This window comes from Accipiter gentilis, chromosome 17 (genome assembly GCF_929443795.1).
Source record: "Accipiter gentilis chromosome 17, bAccGen1.1, whole genome shotgun sequence".
NCBI classification, from domain to species: domain Eukaryota; kingdom Metazoa; phylum Chordata; class Aves; order Accipitriformes; family Accipitridae; genus Astur; species Astur gentilis.
Genome location: NC_064896.1, coordinates 17,564,287 through 17,587,299, shown reverse-complemented (window position 1 = coordinate 17,587,299; position 23,013 = coordinate 17,564,287). Strand labels below are relative to the sequence as shown.

General features: G+C 43.7%; 3 protein-coding genes across 8 annotated transcripts; 2 read left to right on the top strand and 1 right to left on the bottom strand.

Moving 5' to 3' along the window:
• The first annotated feature begins 65 nt into the window (after window positions 1-65).
• ASCL3 (achaete-scute family bHLH transcription factor 3) lies at window positions 66-5,125 on the top strand. Of its 2 annotated transcripts, none has more exons than XM_049821342.1 (2): window positions 66-1,941; window positions 4,000-5,125. In XM_049821342.1, the coding sequence occupies exon 2, from the start codon at window positions 4,005-4,007 to the stop codon at window positions 4,557-4,559; it is 555 nt and encodes a 184-aa protein (XP_049677299.1). In that variant the 5' UTR covers window positions 66-1,941; window positions 4,000-4,004; the 3' UTR covers window positions 4,560-5,125. The 2 variants fall into 2 exon arrangements, with proteins under 2 accessions (XP_049677299.1, XP_049677298.1); XM_049821341.1 differs by having other exon boundaries at window positions 66-3,681.
• On the top strand, window positions 4,165-20,509 carry C17H11orf16 (chromosome 17 C11orf16 homolog). 5 transcript variants are annotated; one of them, XR_007508591.1, is made up of 9 exons: window positions 4,165-4,272; window positions 7,605-7,809; window positions 8,641-8,800; window positions 9,993-10,221; window positions 11,590-12,255; window positions 12,713-12,900; window positions 15,794-16,037; window positions 18,029-18,139; window positions 18,925-20,509. XR_007508591.1 is itself a non-coding variant. In XM_049821335.1 (8 exons), the coding sequence occupies exons 2-7, from the start codon at window positions 7,643-7,645 to the stop codon at window positions 15,998-16,000; spliced, it is 1,617 nt and encodes a 538-aa protein (XP_049677292.1). In that variant the 5' UTR covers window positions 4,165-4,272; window positions 7,605-7,642; the 3' UTR covers window positions 16,001-16,037; window positions 18,925-20,509. The 5 variants fall into 5 exon arrangements, 2 of the variants coding, with proteins under 2 accessions (XP_049677292.1, XP_049677293.1); XR_007508592.1 differs by lacking the exons at window positions 18,029-18,139; window positions 18,925-20,509 and adding an exon at window positions 14,687-14,848 and having other exon boundaries at window positions 15,794-15,882; XM_049821335.1 differs by lacking the exon at window positions 18,029-18,139.
• AKIP1 (A-kinase interacting protein 1) lies at window positions 17,144-22,171 on the bottom strand. Its single transcript, XM_049821346.1, has 5 exons — window positions 22,064-22,171; window positions 21,409-21,486; window positions 18,834-18,947; window positions 18,472-18,522; window positions 17,144-17,584 (listed from the first exon to the last, which is right to left on the bottom strand). Exons 1-5 carry the CDS (start codon window positions 22,169-22,171, stop codon window positions 17,441-17,443), a joined length of 495 nt encoding a protein of 164 aa, XP_049677303.1. The 3' UTR covers window positions 17,144-17,440.
• Between the last annotated feature and the right edge of the window lie 842 nt (window positions 22,172-23,013).

The following is a 23,013-nucleotide window of genomic DNA, read 5'->3' as shown; positions in this document are numbered from 1 at the left end:
GCACTTGTTCAGTGCTTAGAGAAAGAGAAGAAAGGCTAACCAAATTGCTAATTGAAAAAAGTTTTTAATCCCTGACTCAAATTTAGCTACGCATATGTAGTGACATTATTGTCTGACACAGTTTTCATTTCCAACGTGGAAGGAAATGGTACATGGAACAGTGCTATATGTTGCTGGGTGCAGTTTTGGCTTGCTTAGTCCACAGCCCGGAGGACAGAGTTGTGTGGGAAATAAACTGTACCTGGACGCATAGCTCTGCCACATCAGGAGTGTAAACATAGTTGCCCCATAACAACATTTGCACTGACTGCAGCTCTTCTGCAGATACGGAGCAGTCAGTCCTGTAGTCTTCCAAAAACTGAGTTAAGCTGGAGGGAATTATAATGGGTGGCTAATTGGTGGAGGCACAGGATTCTTTCTGTAAAATAAAAATAAAAATAAAAATTCAGACTTGGGTTCAGTTATGGTGTTCAACATCCCACCTTGATAAGTCAATAACTGGTTATGACAGTGATGTACCTAGGGTCCCCTAAAGAAAAATACTGTAACTTTTTTGTTGAATACATGCTTGTCTACCAGTTCTAGTAGATCTTCTACCTCTTGACTGCCTTTCTGATGAGGCCTGAAGCTTGCATGGGAGGAGGATGCAGAAAACAGCATTGTTGTGGCCCCACGCAAGGGCAGCAGAAGCAGAATGCTTTCTTTGATGGCTGACAGTCCCAGGAAGACAGGACCGGGTGTGCGTAGCTCTCTTGGTAGTAGATCAAGTGTTTCTAATCTTACAGTATCTTCTGAAAGTTTTAAGCTTAACTGGTTTGGTTTTGGATTTTTTTGTGTGGTTTTTACTTTGATCAATAGAAAGGCCAAATAGTGAGATAATCTAAAGTGTCAAGGTAATGGAAGAATGTGGGAGTTTTGAAGTTAGGTGTCGTACTCCCTTGCACCTGTACAATGGGACAGCTATATATTGATATATGTAGCATCTATATACCTATATATATTTGATTATACAGACTGATTGCTCCATACTGTTGTTTCTTAGTTTAAGCAAAACTGTAAAACATTTGTCTTGCTACTGATTGCTGTTTTGAAATCTTTTCTACTTCCATAAATGCTTTATTAGAAACCTTTTATATGGTGTTATACTTCTTAACACTAAGGGAATTTCCCAAAATTGCAAGTATAATGAAGATTATATTTGAGGGTATTAAGCTAACTAATGTGTGTCCTCGCCTCTAATCTGGAGACAAATCCATCACAAGTTTCTGCTAAATAAATACTGAATTTCTGTGTTTAAAATGAAGCTATGAAAATTAGTTTGCTTCTGCCTTGACGGTAAATTTTTAACTAAATTCTAGCTAATTGTTATATTTAGACATTAAAGTATGAAATGCCAATAAATGAAAATACTGCTTTAGTAAACTGTAACAGAATACATACAGGAAGTAAGCCAAGGACATTCCTGATTACTTTTTTAGGCAATCTGGTTGTGTTCAATACAGTTTTAAAATTTCTAGCCCTTAATGCCAAGTTTTGTTGCCATCATAGCTGTGGTGTGGGTGGAAAAGCCAAACCAGAAATGAGCAGATCTAACTGTAAGCTACTTTGCATGTTGTCAGTTAACTATAAATTGCAGCAGTCATTGACTCAGCGGAACAAGCTACATAATTCAGGTAAGAGACTTGCGTATTGCTGTATCTAGCAACAGATCTTCATTGAATATTAGTGGTTTTGTAAATCACTTCCACCAGCTATTCATTAACAGTGCTTCTGTAGCTTTTTAATGAATTGTATTTAATATGATCTCTTATTAAATAAGGTTTAAGAAAAATGGAACATTAACTTCTTTTTTTAATATCATTCAGATATTTTCAGGTATTATTCATCAGTCTTAAAATAACACGTCTTGTTTCCTTGGAGTTTACTTTCATCTGAAGATTGGTGAGTCTAGTCTAAAAGGAAAACTATCCTAACACTTCCATTTTGAACTTTGTGCAGGTAGTAACACAGCAGATAACTGTTTTATGTAATGCTGTTATGCAGCAGAAGTGTCAGTACTAAGCAACGAATATGGCAAATATCTCTTCTTGAGGGGCTGTGTTGGTTTTGGTTTCTTGCTCTATAGTGATGTTTTGCTATAAAGTTTTTTTGCTATATAACAGACTTTGTTCCTCAGACAATGTTTTAAAGTTGTTAGTAGTAGAAAGTTTTTAGACAATAACCTAACCTGTTTAAGTAGAAAAGGGAAAGATTACTGTCTACTAGTTTAATTTTATGAGTGTATATATTAACCTCTGATTTTTCTGCGTGTATATTAATGTAAAATGGATGTGTGTTCATGCTTTCAGCCTACCTACAGATGTTCAAGATGCATGTGACTTTCTCTGTTGTCTAACAGTGTGCTCTAAAAGAATTCTTAACTCATAGGATTTCTGTTGTGAGATCTATGTGCATTAGAAAGAGACGATGCTGAATACAGAGGCATTTTGATAGAATATGTTGTGAGGATAGGTCCATACTGAGTACAAATTCTTTCCATATTAAACGTGGCAGGTATGAATTCATTAGAAAACATCAAAATATCCCCATATCCTTGTGAAGGATTAAGGGGATCCCCTTTATGTTATGGAACCGTGGTCAGAACATTGGAAGCTTTGTGAGGTTTTTGCAAGTATGGAATCTAGATGTTATAGTAGCCTAGTTTAATGTTCAGGTGGGTTTTCCTTTTTAGAGGGTGCAATAACCTAAGTGTTTTAGACAGCAATATATAGATGTGGAAGTGGATGGTGAGTAAGAACGTTTTTTGATAGATTCTGTGTAGGCAAGTATTGCTTGCAATCTGTGAGGGTGAATCACAGTAGTTCTTTAGAAACTAACTAGTTATTTAAAATTTATTTTTGAGTAGCTATTAGGTAACAATCATTACAGTTATTCTGATATTTAGCTGTTTGAATAATGATATTGGGAAGGCACTATAATGTGGCTTCCTATAAAGCACTGCAAGATTATCTTTCTAGTAAATATATAGGGGTGATTTGAGTAGTTACGCCTGCTGTAATGCTGCCCTGAAGAGAGGGTATGTGGTTTTAGTAGGCCAGTCTGAGTTACAGGTTTCTAGCAGTGCCCCAAAGGCTGTGTGCAGTCCCTTCTTAGTAAAATACTTTAAAATTGGAACGATGTTATTAGGACATGCATTTTTTCCTTTACTAAATTGATTATTTCATAATCCTTGATCAGCAGGACTGTATTTAGTATTTCATATCTGTGTTTAATCTGCAGGTGAGTGCAGAAGGAGCATGAGGACCCAAGGAGATGTTAGGTTTAGCAGAAATTCATCCTTTAAATTTCTTGTAAACCTTTTTATGTAGAATGGATGTAATACCCGACAGACATAAGATTGAGATCCATTCCCTGCACAGGTTTTCCATCTAATTAAGATACTATAGCAGATGAGACATCAAATGAATAGAGAAAAAATAATTCATCTTGGAAGGCTTTTTGGTATGGATGGGGAGTCTGCTACAGGAATTGTAGATTTTTTTTATTATTTTTTTTTTTCCTCCAGGGAGGGGAAGGGGGTGGAGAGAATGCCGCAGATGTTGGCCTGCTTTGTTTAATCCCTGTAGAGATGTAAGTTTTGGTGGATTTGGAGCAAGCTAGACCTATGTGGAGTACGTAAAGGTAGATTATCTTCATTTCTAAAGCTGAAGTGAAAGGAAACTGCTGTTTCCTTTAAGAAGCTTTAGTGGCTTTATTTTCTTAAAATCTGTTGTGAATTATTTTAATCAGTGTTGCTGACTTGCACTTTCTTATATTTTCAAATGGGACATTGTCTGCTCTATGCAATGATCTTCCAACACCATTCTGAAATGTCACAAATGCATTAAATATCTCTTCTGGAAAATGCTAGTAGTGCCAAGCGTTGGTAAGTCCGGGTGAGTTTTTTTTCTACTGTTCAGTACAAGTTGTTTAAACTGTTATGTAATTATGCGTTTACAGGTTAAATGCAGAACCTGGTGGATGGCAAAAGCTACTGTAACCTCATGGACAAGTTATCAATCTGTACTGAGACTCAGCGCATACAGCTGGCTAAGCCTTTCTGTGCCGACCCAGTGGTCATGTTTCATGTGTACCCAGAAACACCAAACCAGGTCACTTGCTCTGAAGATTTGTCATCCCTTCCTTTCATGTCTGAGCATCTCATTGCAGAGAACTTCTACAGTGAGCCCTGCACGTTTCCCTACCAAATGCCCCATTCCAATTACTGCAGAAGTGAGTACTCCTATGGACCAGCTTTCATCAGAAAGAGGAATGAGAGGGAAAGACAGAGGGTTAAATGTGTCAATGAAGGCTATGCTAAACTGAGGCATCACCTACCTAAGGAATACTTGGAGAAACGCCTCAGCAAAGTAGAGACACTCCGTGCTGCAATAAAATACATTAGCTACCTACAGTCTGTTCTGTACAATGATTCTGTGGTGGCAGAAAAAAATGTCATGGAGCTAGGCCAAACACCTAAAGCAATTAACAAACAAAACCAGTTTTTGAAGACGATCTAAACTGTTTCAAACCAAGCAAAAGGTATCCTGTCTGGGAACATAGTAGCCACTATATTATTAATGATGTGCATGTTCCTGGCATATCTTAGGAGCAGATCATAGCATGTGTCGCTATCAGCCCACAGAAAAGAATTCTAATTTTGCAGATAGTAACTACACTTAGATATGAAAAAGACAGCTGGGGAAATATCATCTGAGTGGCTTTAGTTAATTCACGGAAATCAGAAAACATTTCTAAAATTGTCACCAAACAAAAAATGTAATACCTATACGTGTAAAGTAGTTGTATGTATCATCACAACCTGCATGCTTTAAAATAAATTCTTTCCAGTGATGGGACTGAGATTCCTCTCATTTTCTGTAATGTTACTGGTTTACTCACATGCACTTTCTTAAAAGTTTTTTGGTCTAATTGCCAGTGTTTCTCTTAAGAGGCCTTTTAAAAGTTTCCCAGGAATGTTGCGAGATGCCAACAGAAAGGATAACTTGGTTTAAAAGGGGGAAAATAAAAAGACGGGGGTAGCAGCTCTCTGAAGCACGGTTACTGAACATAGGAAAAGCATATGTCTTGCAAGTGCTGTTCCATCCTTTTCTGATTAGTGAATATTTTAATCCCTTTAAAAACTGTTGACTTAGCCTAATTTCTGTTGAAAATTGGATTCATCTTCAGCTGTTGGTACCCTTAAAAATTACTAGGACTGCTCACACAACACACAGTATACAGAGAGTTGGCAAGGTCATAGTCTTGGGGGGAAAAAAAAAGAAAGATAATGGTTGAGGTGTGGTGTGGTCTTCCCTGACCTCCCAGTCTGTTCCTCTGTCCTATTGATGATTTCAACGAAGTGGTATAGAATAGATTTATGTGAAGGTGCTGAAGAGACCTGAGCTCATAACTAGCAGAGTGTTCTTGACATTTGCTCTATGTCAGGGAATTGTATTTTTGATATGAAACAACAGTTCTGCTGACACCATGAGAGTGGTAGTCTGTGGGTGCAGCAGAATGGACAGAAAATGGTTACAGACTTCTGAAGTGCTGTATCCTTGTCCCTACTTGCAATCATCCCCTCTGTTACCTTGCTTTGGTAGCAGTGAATTGAAAAATGCCTACAAAATGCAGTTAAGTATTCCTGCCCCCCCCCCCCCCCGCCCCCCCCCCCAAAAAAAAAAAAAAAAAAAGGAAAAAGAAAGAATTAACATTTGTTAAAGAGAAAATGAAGATTAGGAATCACAGTAGAGATTACCAGGCAGATTTCTGCATTGTATTCTGGCATGTTTTTGATATGTACTTTGCAAGAAGAGGAGACAATTCATTACCCTTCTCTTTTACTGTGAAAAGGGAAAGTTTGTAAAGTGATTCGATCTCAGTTTGTCTCAGCTTCAACATTTCTGTCTGCATTTCAGACTGATCTATGTGTCACACCCTGTGGTGGTGGGCTGCTTTTTTCTAAATCTGAACTGTAGCTTTTTGTGATGCTATTTCTTGTCCTGCAATAGTAGGCAGAAAGCCTAGAGGACACCGTGCCCTCTTATAATTCCTTCTCTGCCCCTGCAGTCTTTCAACCCAATATCTAGATCAATGGGGAGTTAAAAATTGAGTGGGTTGCGTGGCAGACAAATGCTCCTTTCTAGTCACATTCCGCTGGTTTTTAACTGGTAAGGTCAGGATGTCCTATCCTGGTAGTAACAACTGTGGCAACCTCCGTAGCAACTAGGAAACACTGGCAGCAAATGGCTTCCCGTGTCAAACAGCCAAAAGGGCAAGATTTCTGCATTGGGACTAAATCCAAATCGACCAGAGGTAGTGTTATCAATAGCTGGTAAGTTTGAAATACTGCTGTGTCAAAGTACTTGGGAGTTATCCAGAAAAAAAAATATCTGAGTGTTGTGCAATTGCCTTTGTCAGTGCCCCATTTTATACCAAAATAGGGGACCTGGTTCTCAGCAGTAACAGCACTGGGATTAAAATGTGCTTTAATGTAGAATTGATGCATTTCTTTGCGAAGTACTACTGATTCCGTCTTGGTTTGGTTTATAATAGGGGACTTTATGTAGTTGTGAAACAAGTGAATATATTGTGTTGATTTGCTGACTTAAAGATGCATTTTGCAGCAGTTAATCCACTCTTCTTGCTGGGTTTGGTGTGCTAGTTTTCTGAAATTATGTATGTCTGGGAGTCCTCGTAAAAAGTACTCCCGGATCGTACCTCTCAGATAAAGACAAAATAACATTTTAAACATAATATGAGTGCTTAAACTGTATTTTGTAAAGTAAATTAGGCACTGAAAATTTATATGTTGTTGAATTTCCATGCAAATTTTACCCTAAGCATGCTAAACGCTTCTAACCAATATTTTTAAAAAAAGGGGCATGGAAGCTTGTCTACTACATCTTGTCAGACTACCAGAGATAGCATCACATCATCAATCTTACTGTGACAGCCTCTGAATAGTTATCACTTGTCAAATCTGAGCATTTCATTCCTTCTCATGGCAAGCCATAATCCTGCTGTTATAAAACATGACAGGACAGCTGAAAGATCAAAATATGTCTTCTTAATACATCACTATAAATAAAACAAGTAACAGGCAACTGTAATCTAACATCATGTTCAAAAACTGTCACGTTTACTCAGCTTGTCAACTTCAGCTGTAGTTTCTGTCTCGGCTTGTAGACTAGAGATGGTTTGGCTGGGACTGTGCACAAGAAAGATTTAAAAGAGAGTGTAGGTATAAGAAAAGGGATCTGGATGTTACAGAGGGAAATAAAGGTTGGAGGGAGATGAAAGCTATTGCTTTCCTGGGGATTTTCACAGCATTTCTAGTTTCCTCGGGTGTTTCTGTCCCTCTACCAGGTTGGGATTTGGGTGACTGAAGATCACGTAAGTCAGTGATGTGGGTTCATCTGACCAAATGCCAGTCTGGATATTTTGAGTTCATTCTTTTTAAATAAAAATAACTAATAAAAGCTACTGAGTTCTTGATGTACACTGGAAAGCAGTTGCTTGTGTTGGAAAATGCCAGTACATTGTCTCTTTTCTACCAGCAGATCATGACTGAGTCCCGCAGTTAGCTCCTTTTGCAAGAATGGCTTGTTCGGGAGGGTTCCTGCCTACGGGTCGCAGGTATTGCAGTGTGATGCCAGCTCTGGACAAGTTCTTGTGCTGCAGTGTCCTACCTACTGTCAACCCCTGCTGCAGGAGCTCTTTTGTAGTGCATCCCACCCAGGTCGCTGAGCCCCTCACCCCCCAGAGGTAAAATCAAGTTCTTGTTTGAATCTGTGATTTGTTCTTTTTCATGATGCCTAATAGGATAAAACAGGCTGGTGTGTCAGATTAATAAATTAGCAGCTTGAACATCATTTGAGCTTTCTTCTCCCCTGCACTGGCAGTTTTTTAGATTGTATTAACTAAAGTGATTTGCTACCTTGGAGATTATGAAAAGCAAAGCCTGAGTAAACCTCCTATCAAAGAAACATTCCTCTAATATTATTTGGATAAATAAAAACATCTTGCGTTAGCAGCCATCTTCTGTGAAATGTTTCTAATGCTTTGTGACAGGGCATTATTTTTCATGTTTTGAACTTGAACCTGTCATCAACCAACAGCTTCGTTGTTTACTTTTCTACTTTTCTTTTCCCTGAATGCCCCAGTGTAAACCATCAGTGTAAACCTCGAGCGCACTTGCGCTGTGCTCTGTGCTGGAGGTGGATCCGTTCTCCTGATCTGAAGGTTGTGGTGGCTTGCCATGCAAACACCAAAGGGGCTAGTGTGGCTAGTGCTGGCCCAGGATTCCAGCGTACTCCTGCCTTACTTCCTCTAAATCCCAAACCAAGAAATCTGGGTAAAAGCAGGCACTGATGGTTTTTTTTGTTTTGGTTGTGGGGTTTGTTTGTTTGTTTTCCAAGAGCAAGGGATTGTCCCTGCACCGGCAAGTTTTCTGTTTCTTCCCACATGCTTTGGCCTGTGGGAGTGCTACAAAATGAGGTGGAGTGATCCAGTTCTTAAATCTTACAGGATTTTTTTTTTTCCATGACCTACAGAAGCTGTTGCTCCCAGTGCTGACCCATTTTCTTTTTTTTCAAGGTGCCAATGGATTAGCTACTGCCTCCCCTCTCCTGGCCCAGCATGGAAGAAGCTGAGCACATTGGGGAGATCAGTGAGCTTAGACAGCAATGTCCCTGTGCTGGTGAGAGGGGAAAAAGATGGATTTTATTACCGTGGTACAGTAAAAGAGGAGACAGAAGTGAGTGACAGTTGCTGTGTGGTAGTCATGGGTATGGGTAATAGGATGGGTGTCCAGTCCACCAGCAGTCCTCATGTACCATCTGAGTTTAGTGTAGCAGTTTTGATTTCAGCTGGTGCATGAATTGGAGATCACCAGGACAGCTGATGCTCGTGGTTATGTCAATTCATAAAGCTCCCGACGTGCCTGATTGCAGGCTGTCCTCACCTCCTGCTGCCTGATATACTGGGTGAGCCTCTTGCATGCAGCACAGCCTCAGGCACCAATAAACTAATAATGATCAGATCCTTGCTCTGCTCAGCCTCCTTTACTGAGTCCATTTCTAGGAGGGAGCAGATGTGCTTCGGGGATCCTCATCTTGTGCAGAAGATGGGTGCCCCCCAAACTCCCAGTTCCAGCAGTGGTGGTGTGCACCTTGCAACAGCAGGCCCTCTGCGTCTGCTGGCGCTGGGCGTTGAGCCAGGCTCAGGCAGCGTGAGTGCTGCTGTGAGCAGTGTACCGGCTACTGTTGTGTGTAGACACATAATCATCAATAGCACAGGAAAAGCATTAGTGTTTTATGTACACACTTCCAGCTTGAGTCAGCTACAGACCAGTGGCTCGGTGTCTTTTTCAGAAATGTTAGTGAAAGCTTTAATTCATTAGTTTGTTAGCACTTCAAACTTAGCAGAAAAAAGAGCCTATTCTTTCTCAAGAACAGGGAAGTATGTTATTGCGTTGTTGATGAAAAGCCTCTTGACAGGCCTTAATTTAAAAGAAAACAAAAATTCCTAACAACCCCCCCAAGAAGCAGTGTTAGTGTGGTATGTAATGAGGAAGGACTTGGGCATGACTGAAGAACAGGTCTGAATGTCTTCAGTGTCCCTTGTTATCTGGTGCACATGGCATGGTTTGTGAAATCCAGTAGCAGTCTATCTATAGCTTTTTCTCTTGGGGAAGAAAATACAGGTCCTAGCAGCAGTGAATCTGTACATATGGTTCACTCAGACTGCTTTCTGCTGAGCCTCACAGAGGTTTTGCTGGCTGTCTCAATGCCAGACTGACACCGCACACTATTTAGTTACTGTTCAGGCTTGCATGGAGTTTTGACCTAGCCAACAGAGCCACAGAATGGCCTCCTGGTGAAGGTTATATGACCTGACACATTAAGGACTGCTTTTCGGAGGAACTATTATTTTGTTCCTGGTAACAGAGTGAAAGAGGCACGTTCCTGGTAGAGTTTGCCAAACCACATATGTCACATGGAAGGCATCCAGTGTGTGTGCAAAGAACAGCAGAGGATGACATCCTGGAATACGTGAACAGAATGAAGCACTCCATACTCCCTGGAGACAAAGTGCTGGCACCCTGGGAGCCAGATATGGCCAGATATGGCCCAGGAACTGTCCTCACGGGCATTGAGACGAGAGACCCCTTAAGAGGTAAGAAAGATGCTGCCGCCTTCTTCCTTGCCTTGCTCTGGAACATGAATGAGACTATCAGGATAAACGCTTGTTGCGGTGCTACTGCCAGAGAAACACCAGTGCACAGACTATAGTTTAGCATTGCTTAAAGCCTGCAGGAGCTGATAGGACTTGCTGATTGTCATGGTTTAACCCCAGACAGCAGCTACGCGCCACGCAGCTGCTTGCTTGCTCGCTCCCCCCGCTCCCAGTGGGATGGGGGAGAGAATTGGGAAAGAAAGTAAAACTTGTGGGTTGAGATAAGAACAGTTTAATAGAACAGAAAGGAAGAAAATAATAATGATAACAATAATAAAATGACAATAATAATAAAAGAATTGGAATATACAAAACAAGTGGTGCACAATGCAGTTGCTTACCACACGCTGACCGATGCCCAGTTAGTTCCCAAGCAGCATTCTGCACCCCCCAGGCCAGCTCCCCCCAGTTTATATACTGGGCATGTCTTCACATGGTATGGAATATCCCTTTGGCCAGTTTGGGTCTGCTGTCCTGACTGTGTCCCCTCCCAGCTTCTTGTGCCCCTCCAGCCTTCTTGCTGGCTGGGCATGAGAAGCTGAAAAGTCCTTGACTTAGGCTAAATGGTACTTAGCAACAACTGAAAACATCAGTGTGTTATCAACATTTTTCTCATACTGAACCCAAACCATAACATTATACCAGCTACTAGAAAGAAAATTAACTTTATCCCAGCCGAAACCAGGACACTGATGGATATCTGCATGTAACCTCACCAGTCTGACCCTAAGGGAGTTGTGACCCATAAAAATGTCATGTTCAGCGTCTGCAGCTATGCTATTTCCTGTCTGCTCGGGCAAGGCTGTGTCTGCCACGTGAAAGACGGTGGCCTTTTCATGAAGGATACAAGTGAGGCAGCTCTCAGGAAGCACCCATCTGTGCTTGAATGCTCACATTTGTACCGAGTGGTACATCTGGGGGTGATTTTATCAACCAAACATAGGAGATTTCAACAGCTCATTCATTTTTCCCATGTCTGACAGTCAAGCTCCACTTACTTATCAAAATACTGTTGAGACCATTACTGCTAACTTTGGCAGTAACAACAAAAGTTGCTCAGTCAACGTTTTCTTGTTCATCTGATGACAAATTGGGAGGAAAGGTGCTTCCAGGCCTGTTGTCACACTGATGGTGCCCTAGCTGCCCACTCCACCCTCCATGACATGAAGGTGAGCTGTTACAGAGAGGGGTGATTGTTGATCCTAACGCTTGACAGGAGTAGAAAGTGCATAAAGCTGCAAAGCATGATCTGTGTATGTGCACTGCCCAGGCCATCTGCTTATGGCTCCTTACCTTTTCTCTCAACAGCCTCAGAAGATGAAGAAATTATGGTCCATTTCTGGAATGACAAGAAAGTGAAACTCCCACGAGGTGTGGCTCTGTGGATCCCTCCTAGCCTGTGGGAGAGGATTGTAGAGATGATCCACATGCCCTTCACCAGCCGGGTGAAGCCCAAACAAAGTCCGGACGCTAACTCTTGTATTTTTTCCTGCAGTCCCAAAACAGCCCTGGTTCCTGTTTGTGCTGTATGTAGCCTTGCCAAGCACTGCTTGCTCTGCTCACCTTCCTGGCCACATTTCCACTATCACTGTGATGGTATATGCAGTTTCTCAGCATATGTAAGGTGCATCTGCTGCTGCCATCCCCATGTTGATGCCTGGTGGCCTCTTCCATCCAGGTCTCTGGTCTTTCAGAATGAAACTGAAAAGGCAGAGTCCAGCAGCGAGCCCTTTCCCTGCCTTCTGGAACTGAAAGGCCCCAAACAAGAAGCAGCAGCAGCAGCTGTGGAAGTGTCTTCCCCCTGTTCTGATGCAGAGTGGGACCTGGAGGCGTTCCCCACTGAGAATACTGTGGTGGACGGTGCTGTTAACACAGACTCCAGCTGTCTCGAGAAGACCAGGCTAAAGGATTCTGCAAGACCTGAGTGCAAATACTGGAAAAGAAGCCACCACAAGTCCCATCCCAGTAATTCAGGTACCTTTTAATACCCTCAAAGGGAAGCAGCAGCCAGAGCGAAAAAAATATGTTCTGGGCCCCCCTTCATCTGGGCAGTCACCTCTTCTGTAGTTTATTGATATAAATACTATAAATTTGCATATCAGTCTCTGATGCAGTACTTCCCCCCCCCTCAACATTTCTGCTGCTTCATCTTTCAAGCTAGCTCTTTTTTTGACAGCTCCATCCAATGCAAAACTACCAGAACAAGGAATTTCATTTGGAAACGTAGATATCCCTCTCTGAGATTGTTCCCCATCATTTTCCTGCGTTTTTTATGATGCTAGCATCTTCATTAACCTTCGTAGCTAGTCCATGCAGAATAACCTGAAATAATTCCTTTCAGGCTTAAACTGCATTTTCCTCTCTTCTGAAATGAATGTTTTTCCATTTCAGTTCTTGTTTCACTCTTAGATACAATCTTACTTCTTCCCAGGACTCCACAGTCACAGCAGCACATGTACAAAGGGCAAGATGGAATCCAAAGCCATGTCCGTTGGGAACATGTCCCATGTTGCCCCAACTAATCGGAGTGCAATGTTTGAAACCATTGAGCAGTCTCCCAGAGGGCAGCTCACAATGAAAGAAATCTTAAGAGACCAATATTTCAAGCTGTCATTTGGGGTAAGGTAATCTGTATTAATACTGTATTTATGGAAACATGGGGTTTGTTTCAATGGAAGATATATTCTTGTTAATGGTCTGGAAGTTGGCTAGAAAAATACATCGTTTCTAACTTAAGTGCTTGCTAAGGCCATCTACCAGTTTTGTGATGGGCAGGAAACTTCTCCACTAATTCAAACAAAAGAAAAATCCCCAAATCCTAAGGAAGGGCTGAAGCTACTTGGTAAAGTGGAAAAGATTATGCCGGTAACTGTGTGAGCATTCAGTAATGCAGATTTCAATTCAGAAACTTGCCAAATGCCCATTGACATCAACCCAATGAAGTCCTGTGGAGGTAGGGACCTACATGAGTGGCACTGGAAGTGGACAGATGTGACTGTCAGCAGCAATAAAACACGAGAAAAGATTCAATCTGGAAAGGTGCTGGGCTCTGCCAGTCAAACTCTGATAGTCATAATCTCTATCTCTGAAAGATACAAGCAGATTTTTTAGTAATCAGTCTTTAATGAGTATCTTCTCTTAGTCCCTCACAAGAAGCAAGCAGTATAAACAGCAGATCCCTACCCTTAAGCTAGGGGATACACAGTAAGCAAACTGTGTCACAGCTAGGAACAAAGACGACACCCTGATTTTTAGGCCTGGTTTCTGTTGGCCATGGTCTCCTCCTGCTTTAGAAAAACTTGGGGGGAAAAAAGCCGAACAAACATGAATGCCAAAAAAAGCAAGCACAGTGTATTGGGTTTGCGTGGCAAGGTTTTGGTAGTGGGGGGACTACAGGGGTGGCTTCTGTGAGAAGCCGCTGGAAGCTTCCCCCATGTCCGACAGAGCCAATGCCAGCCGGCTCCAAGACGGACCCGCTGCTGGCTGAGGCTGAGCCCATCAGCGACGGTGGTAGCGTCTCTGGGAGAATGTATTTAAGAAAGGGGGGGGAAAACTGCAGCTGGAGAGAGGAGTGAGAACATGTAAGAGAACCCTACAGACCCCGAGGTCAGTGCAGAAGGAGGGGGAGGAGATGTTCCAGGCGCTGGAGCAGAGATTCCCCTGCGGCCCGTGGGGAAGACCACGGTGAGGCAGGCTGTCCCCCTGCAGCCCAGGGAGGTCCACAGTGGAGCAAATATCCACCTGCAGCCCGGGGAGGACCCCACGCCAGAGCAGGTGGGTGCCCGAAGGAGTCTGTGAACCTGTGGGAAGCCCACGCTGGAGCAGGTTCCTGGCAGGACCTGCGGATCTGTGGAGAGAGGAGCCCAGGCTGGAGCAGGTTTTCTGGCAGGACTTGTGACCCCACGGGGGACCCACGCTGGAGCAGTCTGTCCCTGAAGGACTGCACACTGTGGAAGGGACCCACGCTGGAGCAGTTTGTGAAGAACTGCAGCCCGTGGGAAGGGCCCACATTGGAGAAGTTCGTGGAGGACTGTTTCCCATGGGAGGGACCCCACGGTGGAGCAGGGGAAGAGTGTGAGGAGTCCTGCCCCTGAGGAGGGAGGAGCAGCAGAGACAACGTGTGATGAACTGACCCCAACCCCCATTCCCCATCCCCCTGTGCCACTGAGGGGAAGGGGGTAGAGAATTTGGGGGTAAAGTTAAGCCTGGGAAGAAGGGAGGAGTCCAGGGAAAGCATTTTAAAATTTGGTTTTACTTTTCATTGTCCTACTCTGATTTGACTAGTAATAAATTAATTTCCCTAAGTCAAGTCTGTTTTGCCTGTGACGGTAATTGGTTGAGTTATCTCTCCCTGTCCTTATCTTGACCCATGAGCTTTTAATTGTATTTTCTCTCCACTGTCCAGCTGAGGAGGGGAATGATAGAGCAGCTTTGGTGGGCACCTGGTGTTCAGCCAGGGTCAACCCACCACACACAGAAAAGAGGAAGAAAAAAGCCTGCAGGAAGAAGAACATGAAAGAGAATGGCAGGATGAACAGAAACACTGCTCTGCACAAGAGTGTCAGGGGTACAATAAATAAATTATATATTGGAAATCAAATATTAGCTCCTTTGTACCTTCATGCTCTTGCTACTGTGAGCTTACTGCAGGGTAAAACTTTGAATGTGCTAAACTTGCATGATTTTCTTTAGGAGAAGATGAATCTGTTAATGACATGTCTTGGTGAACAGAGAATATACTGGAATATATCTTGTACTCTCACAATTATATGCATTAATTTTAAGCAGATGCCTACTGACTTATTAACTATACGGTTCCTACGTTATTATTTAAATAATCATAATTACACACCTTTGTAATTGCCTTCCTAGGAATTTTTAGGCCAGTATGGAGCTCCAAGCAGACATGTGCTATGTTAGCAAGTGTCACAGCTATGCACTGAAGTGACATGCTTTGTCTTTTGGTAAAACTAAAAAAAACCCCAAAAACCAAAACCAGAGTGGTTTCATTCTAGCCCTAAACTGGCATCATGAATCACAGTAGTGGATGCAATGTGTTAATACAAAGTATGATTTGATTCCTGTGAAATGGCCCTTGGTGTTTTTAAACCCAGAATATACATTGCCACTCCTTGAGACTGCAGAGAAGCAGTTTTATCACATAATGCAGACTGCATCAGAAATAACTTGAAACAAACAAGTGAAGCTAGAGAGCAGGCTTCCCAGAGGTGCTCTCTGTGGAGCTAATGTTCTCCCACTGTAGTCACCAAAAATTCTCCTAACTTCTAAAGGAGCAAAGTTTTTGGTCAAAGCCTAACAGCTTCTGAAAATCCTTTGGCCTTGTACACTTCTGTGTTTCAGCAGTAAAGTTTGTACTAACATAGAAATGATACCATTATTAAAGCTACGTGAGGCAGAGGTACCTATCTTACAGCCAGGAAAGCAGTAGTTACAAAGACACTGATTTTTTTTTTAGGCTAGACTTCCAAGGGATTTGTTTTCTGTCCTCCAGGAAGAAGGTTTTGAAGCATCAGAAAAACAAAGATATAAAACAGCAAGGAAGAAGACAGAGTCAGATGATAACTGTAAAGTGACTTGCACAGAAGGCAACAAACTTGACGATACAGACCATGTCAGAAGAGGCCAGACAAAAAAAACAACGAAGAGCTCACTTGCAACAAAGGAGAGAGAGAGACATGATCAACACAGAATTCAATAAATGGACAACTGATGAAGCTCAGGAGCTGAACCTTCAGGTAAGCTGCTTAGACTGTATCAGTGTTACATTTATTAAGCAAATCAAATTCTGATTTAGGTACTGTCTCTGTAGAATATAGATAACTGTATGATTTTAATAACTGAGAAACACTATTTCTACCCACATTGAATTTCAGCATCCTCATTCTTTACTCCAAGGTGTTGTATCAAATTCCTAATTATTTGGACTTGACTTTACAATTCTGGAGAGATCACGTAATCTAGTATGAGCACTAAAAGCCTGAACAGATGCACAGCAAGGCTCTACAAACCTCCAGTTTGTCTACGGTTCTCTAGAGTTAGCCAGAGGAATTTAGCATAGCAATTTCTTTTTGTAGAAAGCCAGAAGGAATGGAGAAACAATACAAGCTGACAGCTGAAAATATTTTTTTCAGGATTAAAGCAGAAGAGAAAGTAGCCAGAGGGTAAGGGACCTGCTACTGTAGATGCAAACAACAAAATGCTTAGAGATCCAGCATTCAACTCACTGAATTTTGTATTCCCGTGGAAATTAACTGAAACCTTAATCCCATCAGCTACAAAAAGATTATAGATAAATATAGGTCATGTCACTAATTCTAACTGTGGGTGGAATCTGATCCTTTGGGAGAGTTAAGCATCCAGGGAGTCTCTTTAATAGGACTGCTCATGTTTGGAGTGTATGAACATGGCCAAAAGCTGCAGTGTGCAGTTGCTCAGCAGTACTTTTCCCCTGCAGGAAATAGCAAACAATTCAGGGTGCCCTACTGCCTATGGAAGAAGGCAGCTAACTGGTGTTTAGCCTAGGTAAGAGCCTGCAAAGAGACAGTACTTGAAGTATCAATAGTTTATGTGCCTATACTGAACATCTGACACATACTCAAGCACCTTCCTGAGTTGGGGTCCTAGATAGATAGTGAATTTCATTTGCATTTTATTTCTTTATCAGAATAATAAAAGTACAGGTAGGAGAGATGCATTGTGAGTCAAATGCTTTAAAATCAATACCAGCCCACAGAAGCTAATGTACATCCACATTCATACCACATGGATCATGCTGTCTGTGCTCAAGAATGTGACATGGAACTCTGTCTGAGGATAATAAAAAAGAAGCTGTCATCACAAAGACTAAATTATGTATTTTATTCCACTGATTGTATCTTAATTGTTTAAAGCATAAGAACCTGGAATAGGAGTCACATAATTGGATTTAAGGCACACAATGTACAAATATTTATAAAATCAGTGTACAAAGTGGGCTGCATATAACTGCATTAAGTAGAAAACAAATATACAGGCCATAAAAATGGAGTCCCAGAGAGGATACTATTAAAGTGCTAACAAGAAAAAGATATACATAGTTCATGACATGCATTAAAACAGCCTTGTATTTTATTCCTGTGATTACCAAGAAATAAAAACATCATAGAACAAAAGTTAAATCATAACTTTGTCCTGCGTTGACATCCACCACGTGGGTTTGTTGCACCATGTCCTCTGAGGTTGCTGTGACAGAATAGGTGCCAGGAGAAACTTCAATGTAGATGTCTTCGGAAGCTTGTCTGGTCTTTAGGAGGGAGGGAAAGTTTCATTACTGTTTAGTCATCTTAGATTTCCCACAAAAATAAAAACTTTGAATTTGGGTTAAACCAGCTACTATATAAACGTACTAAGATTTTTCAAAATATACAGGCAGCATGGATAAAACTGTAAAATGTTTCTATCAGTACAAAAAGTAGCAAGTGCTGTACTCAAAGTATTTCATCTAATGTTTCAATCAATGGAAATAATCAACATACTGTAATCTCTGCTTCACAAAACTGAAAGTTACCAACCTAAATGGTTTTGAACATAGATCTGGAAAACATCCATACAACAAGGGTGCTCCCACTGACTTGTACGGTGGTATAGATCCCATGTTTCTCATCTTTTGTGGCTTAGAAGTTCCCGAAATTGATTTGGTGAGGTGCTAGGCTTTGAAAAATAAAGTTTCCTTCTCCTTGAGGAACAGGAGTCTTCAGAGAGACTGTATGAGGGCCAAACATAACTGGCTAAGCAACTGCTGAGTGCCTTGCTGCCTGCCTTTCCTCAGCATGGGGAATCTGTCAGGAGCACAAATGAGGTGAGACTGGAGAAGTGCTGCATTATTGTTGCTGATGCAATTCACAAGAGCCTAAAAATTAATCACAGTGTTTGACATTCTGTATCAGTCCAAAATATAAAGTAGACTCTTAACTGGTTATATGCCAGAATGCCACAATCTGGTTTGCAATTAATTGTGCAAGTCTTTGTATGCTCATTCTACTGCCTACCTATATGTACATTAGGACATGCACCACTGGTTAATCTTCTGTGCCATCATGAAGTCTCCACATCTGATCACCAATTTTAACCAGCTTGATGATAAAGAAATGCTATACCTCAATTTAAAAACAACGTATTCTATAAACTTACATGTTGCTGGCAAGTTTGAGCTTGACTGAGTGCTACAGAGGCTTCCGTCCTCTGGAAAGAAAAAGATACGTTTTCTAATGATACAACACAAAACGCAAATTGAGCCCCTGAGAGAGGGGATGCTTTATGTCCATGAAATTTTCCCCTATACAAAAGGACTGATGTGACACTGGTGCCACCAGGGGCTATTCTGCCTCCTCCCCTGCCCGCCAACAGAAGGTTCAGATCAGTCCAGGTGTTCATATGCCCATGATGTTAAACCATATACATTACTGTAAGTGTCACAGACACTAGATGGATAACAAGTGTCCCATGGCAAGGGAAGGAATAACCTTTAATCAAAACCAAAACCACCTACTTACCTCTTCTTGGGAGGGCTCCAGCTCTCTTTGCCCTGCTTGCCTGCCATGGTATCTGCAGATGTGTTTGATTTCATGCTCTTTGCATCTACAGGCTGCCATGAAGCTATAGTACTTCTGGACAACAATAGAAACAGAGAATATTATGTGGAGAAGCATCAAAGCCGTGGTCACAACTACCGCAGATTTACAACTAAAAGTGAAACTGACCTTCTATATTAATTGGCTGGTGTGTTCTCATGTGAGGATGAAAACAATGCCTGGATGTCACAGGACATCTGCCTTCTGGTATAAAACTGTTAGCCCTGATTGTAGATGCCTGCCTCCCAACACAATACATAGGGGCTCCCTGACACCTCAGAACTGAATTAATGAAAATATCAGAAGGAACACTCTGGAAACATCTACCTGATCAGGCTCTTCGAGAAAAGCTCTGGTGGAAAAAGGCATAGTTTATGGGTCCTGAACAGGATGTATATGCAAGCCAGGTGCTTTGCAACCTAGCTAGTGAAGACTGGTTCTGCAGGGCACGTGCAGGAGCAGTGCTCTAAAAGCAGAACACTTTAATACTGAAAAATGAGTTGGTGAAGAAGCTAAAGTGTCTTCAAGGCTGGTATGAGTAAAATAGCAGTTTCGAGAATTGTATTTAAGTCCGCAGCAGCCCTTTTCTGGCTCCACAGTAAAGGTACCTGAATCTTCCCCACTGCAAACTAAATATTTGAGTATAGCTCTGCTGCCATCTGTTGTCACCTCCCAGGGTTACCTTTTTGATCGCAGGGACCAAAAAGTTCCAAAATACCTATTCTACTTCACTTCCATTTTCCTTGTCTCTGACTGTCAAGACTAAACTTAACAAAAATAAGGCCAGTAGCAATTCTTATTTCCAAATCTACTGCTGTGTTTTATTCCTTGAGGTTATGCACACATCAACAGATTTGGTTGCTTGTATTGTGGTTTACTGTGGAGCTACGTCCCCAAATACATCAAATACTCTGACCTTATTGCATAATGCTTCACAGAGCACTTCTGTATCACAGGAGGTGAGCTGGATTCTTTTCCGTGATGTCACAGAGCAAAGAAATGAAAGCAAACTTTTGGGGTAAGAAATGTGGGTAGACTTTGGTCCCTTAGTAACTCTAAACAACTCATCCTAAATCACAGTTTTAATCGTTTGCACTCAAGTGCCTAAATGGTTATGTTGGGCTGTGGATTTTTATTTGGACTTTGTAAACTTTATTCATGAACTTGTGGGTCTGAGAATTCCCCCCCAACCCACCCTTTTATGACTCTTCTTGTCTACAGAAGATGACTGAAGCAGTACGGTCTTGGCTGATGCATAAATATGGAAGTCATCTACTGCTTGCTCCAACTCTGATACTCCTAACAGGGAATAGGATGAGTCTCCTCTATACACTATTATATTTTTGTTTCATCTTGTGTAAGACTGTTCTGAGTTATTTTAGGATTAACTGGTTACTGTGTATGTAGTGCTTTGAAATGATAAAGGAGTTGCTTAAGAACTAATCATCTGGTCTGTGTTGAACTACTGTTTTCTCTAATTTAATTGAAGACTTAGCCTCTGTTATTAACTCCGCGGACAATAAGCTCCCTGCTGCATTATACTAACAGATCCCAAAGGGCATAGACGATGTAAACTGTGATGGAGTTTTCAAAGACTTTAATGCAGTAGTTGGGCTGCAGGGCTGCATTCACAAGGATGAGCTGGCAGAGACAGGCTCGTGGTCTGTCTACCCAGAAAAGTAATGACATGCGGCAGTCAGAGCCAACATGAAAGCAGTGGAGCTGTGCATCTGTATGCCATACCTCTCAATTTCTGCTTATCACAAATAAAGATACAGTGCTGCTCAGAACTGAGCCCACACTCCTTATCCAGTAGCAACACCCCAAATCAAGTTTGCTTAAATGATACTGGGGACGTTAGCTCTACATTCGGAGCAAACGTGTGACCCAAAGCAATCTCTTTGCTCAAGATTCAAACTTCCCCTTACTTCCTCCACCCAGAACACACTGACTCCATCAGCTAGCATGAGTGGTTCGTGCTGGCATGATGAAAACAAAGGGTTACTCTGTTGAAAAGCCACTCCACAGAAGTGCAGAAGTAACCTGGCAGCACCGGAAAAAACTGTACGTTGTGACGCGCCACAAGCCTGGGCAGTGGCTGACACAATGTAATTTGTGATGTGGTCGGACGTTTCTATCTCTCCAACGACGTTGCCTTTCTACCAAGAAGCAGAGAAACCCTCTGCTAAAACGTGTACTGGTCTAGTAGCACCGTCTAGGAGAAATGCTGATGGATAGTGGTGTTTATCAACTAAGGTGGTACCATCTGGCCAGGATAACACTGGTGAAACCTACCCTCTAACCTACCACATGATGGCGAACGCCCCAAATTTCTTAATCTAGGCCAGCACCGCAGGCTCGCTGGCTAAGCTCTTGCCGTGCAGTGAGCAAAACTGAAGCCTAATTTTTGCAGTTTTAGCAGAAGTAGTGCAAAGAGGCCTCTGCCGGGCACATCATCAACGTTCCCCTTTGCACGGGTCTGGGGGTGAAACCTCACCTCGCATTCCTTTGTGGCTCGATTCATCAAGTTCACAATTGAAGCGAATGCTGCACTGAGACGTTCTGAATCTTCTTCCTGCAATTAAAGACATTTTTTTTGTGAGTCATGATGTGGTGCTCGATGCTCAGGGGTAGGAAGTGTCAGGCGGTTGAACAGCAAAACCCTCGCTAGCGCTGGGGGCCGTCTCTGGGGTGACACAGTCGCGCGTGGCCCGCCGCCGCGGCGCTTAACTTCTAAGGCAGGGCGCACGCCGGCCTTCCGAGGCGCCCCGGGCAGCACCGAGGCACTCGCTCCCCCCGGGGGGGTCACCGGGCGGAGCGGCGGCCTGGCCCCGCCGTCCTGCCGAGCACCGGCCGTTTCTTTGTAGGTGCCCCCCGCCCTCGCCCACGGGCTTTGACTAGGCAAAACGCGGGGGGGAAGCCACCAAGCGTGAAACGGCTCCACGGCTTTCGAAACGCCTCTAGCACATCGAAGCACGCCCGAGGCTGACTCCCACGCACAGATACGCGCACACACGCACTAGGCCCCTGCGGGACGCGAGCTGTCCTGCCACCGCCGACGGACGCAGCTCCCCGGCGCTTCTTATTTATCTCGCCGCCTTCCCGCCGCCGCGGCCGCCCCCGCCCCGCCGCCGCCTACCCGCAGCACTGACCGGGGCCGAGGCCGGGAGCCGTCCCGCCGGCCGCCGCCTCCGCCGCCGCGCCCGCTCCAGCACGTCGCGCGCCAGCCCCGCCGTCCGCCCCGCGCGCGCCCCCTCCATCCCGCCGCTGCCGCCGCCGCCGCCGCCGCGGGCCGTCACAGTGCGCACGCGCCCCCGCACCGCCCACTCCCCTCCATTACCCTCCCGCTGCCGTCAGGGGGCGCCACCGCCCCGCCGGTGCTGTGCTGCGCTGCGCTGCCCCGCCCCCTCCCGGTGTCGGCGGGGCAGATCTCGCCGGGCGCCCGGTGCCGCCGGCAGGTCGGGGATCTCTGTTTTCCCCTCAAGCCACCAGCCCTGCCCCTGCCCTGCCCTGCCCTGCCCTGAGGTAAAGGCGCCGCCCCGGGCGGGGGAGGGGCGTCCGGGCAGGCTTCCCGTGAGCTTCCCTCAGCGGCGCCGCTCCTGGTGGCGGCGGGTCTGTGAGGCGACCGGGTGGTGCCCCGCGGCTGTCCCCGCCGGGCGACAGCGGACAAGAGCCGAGAGAGGCTGGAGGGTGCCGAGCCGCGGCTCGGCGGGCCGGTGCTGGAACGCCCGGGGGGCTTCACCTCATGGTCTCTCTGGTGGAAAGTGGTACTCCCTGGTTTGTTTGGGTTTTTTAAACTTATGAGGTACAAAATAATAATTACGGTGTGTACTGATGGTTGGCCGAGTGAAACAGGTATTGGTAAGAGGGCAGAGCGCCTGCGAACTGCCGCTGCGTCTGCTCTCCAAAAGAAAGCCCTTTCACTTTGGTTGGTAAAAAGAAAGCACAAAGTGGTTTGGCCGAGCAAATCTGCTCCCTGGCCCAGGAGGGTTTTTCCAGCAGGGCAGCACATACACGTGAGGCCTTTGTCAGCCCCGCAGCCTCATCGGAGCTACCAAACGGGCTTGGAAAGAGACTGCGGCTACATGTAAATTAGGGCCAC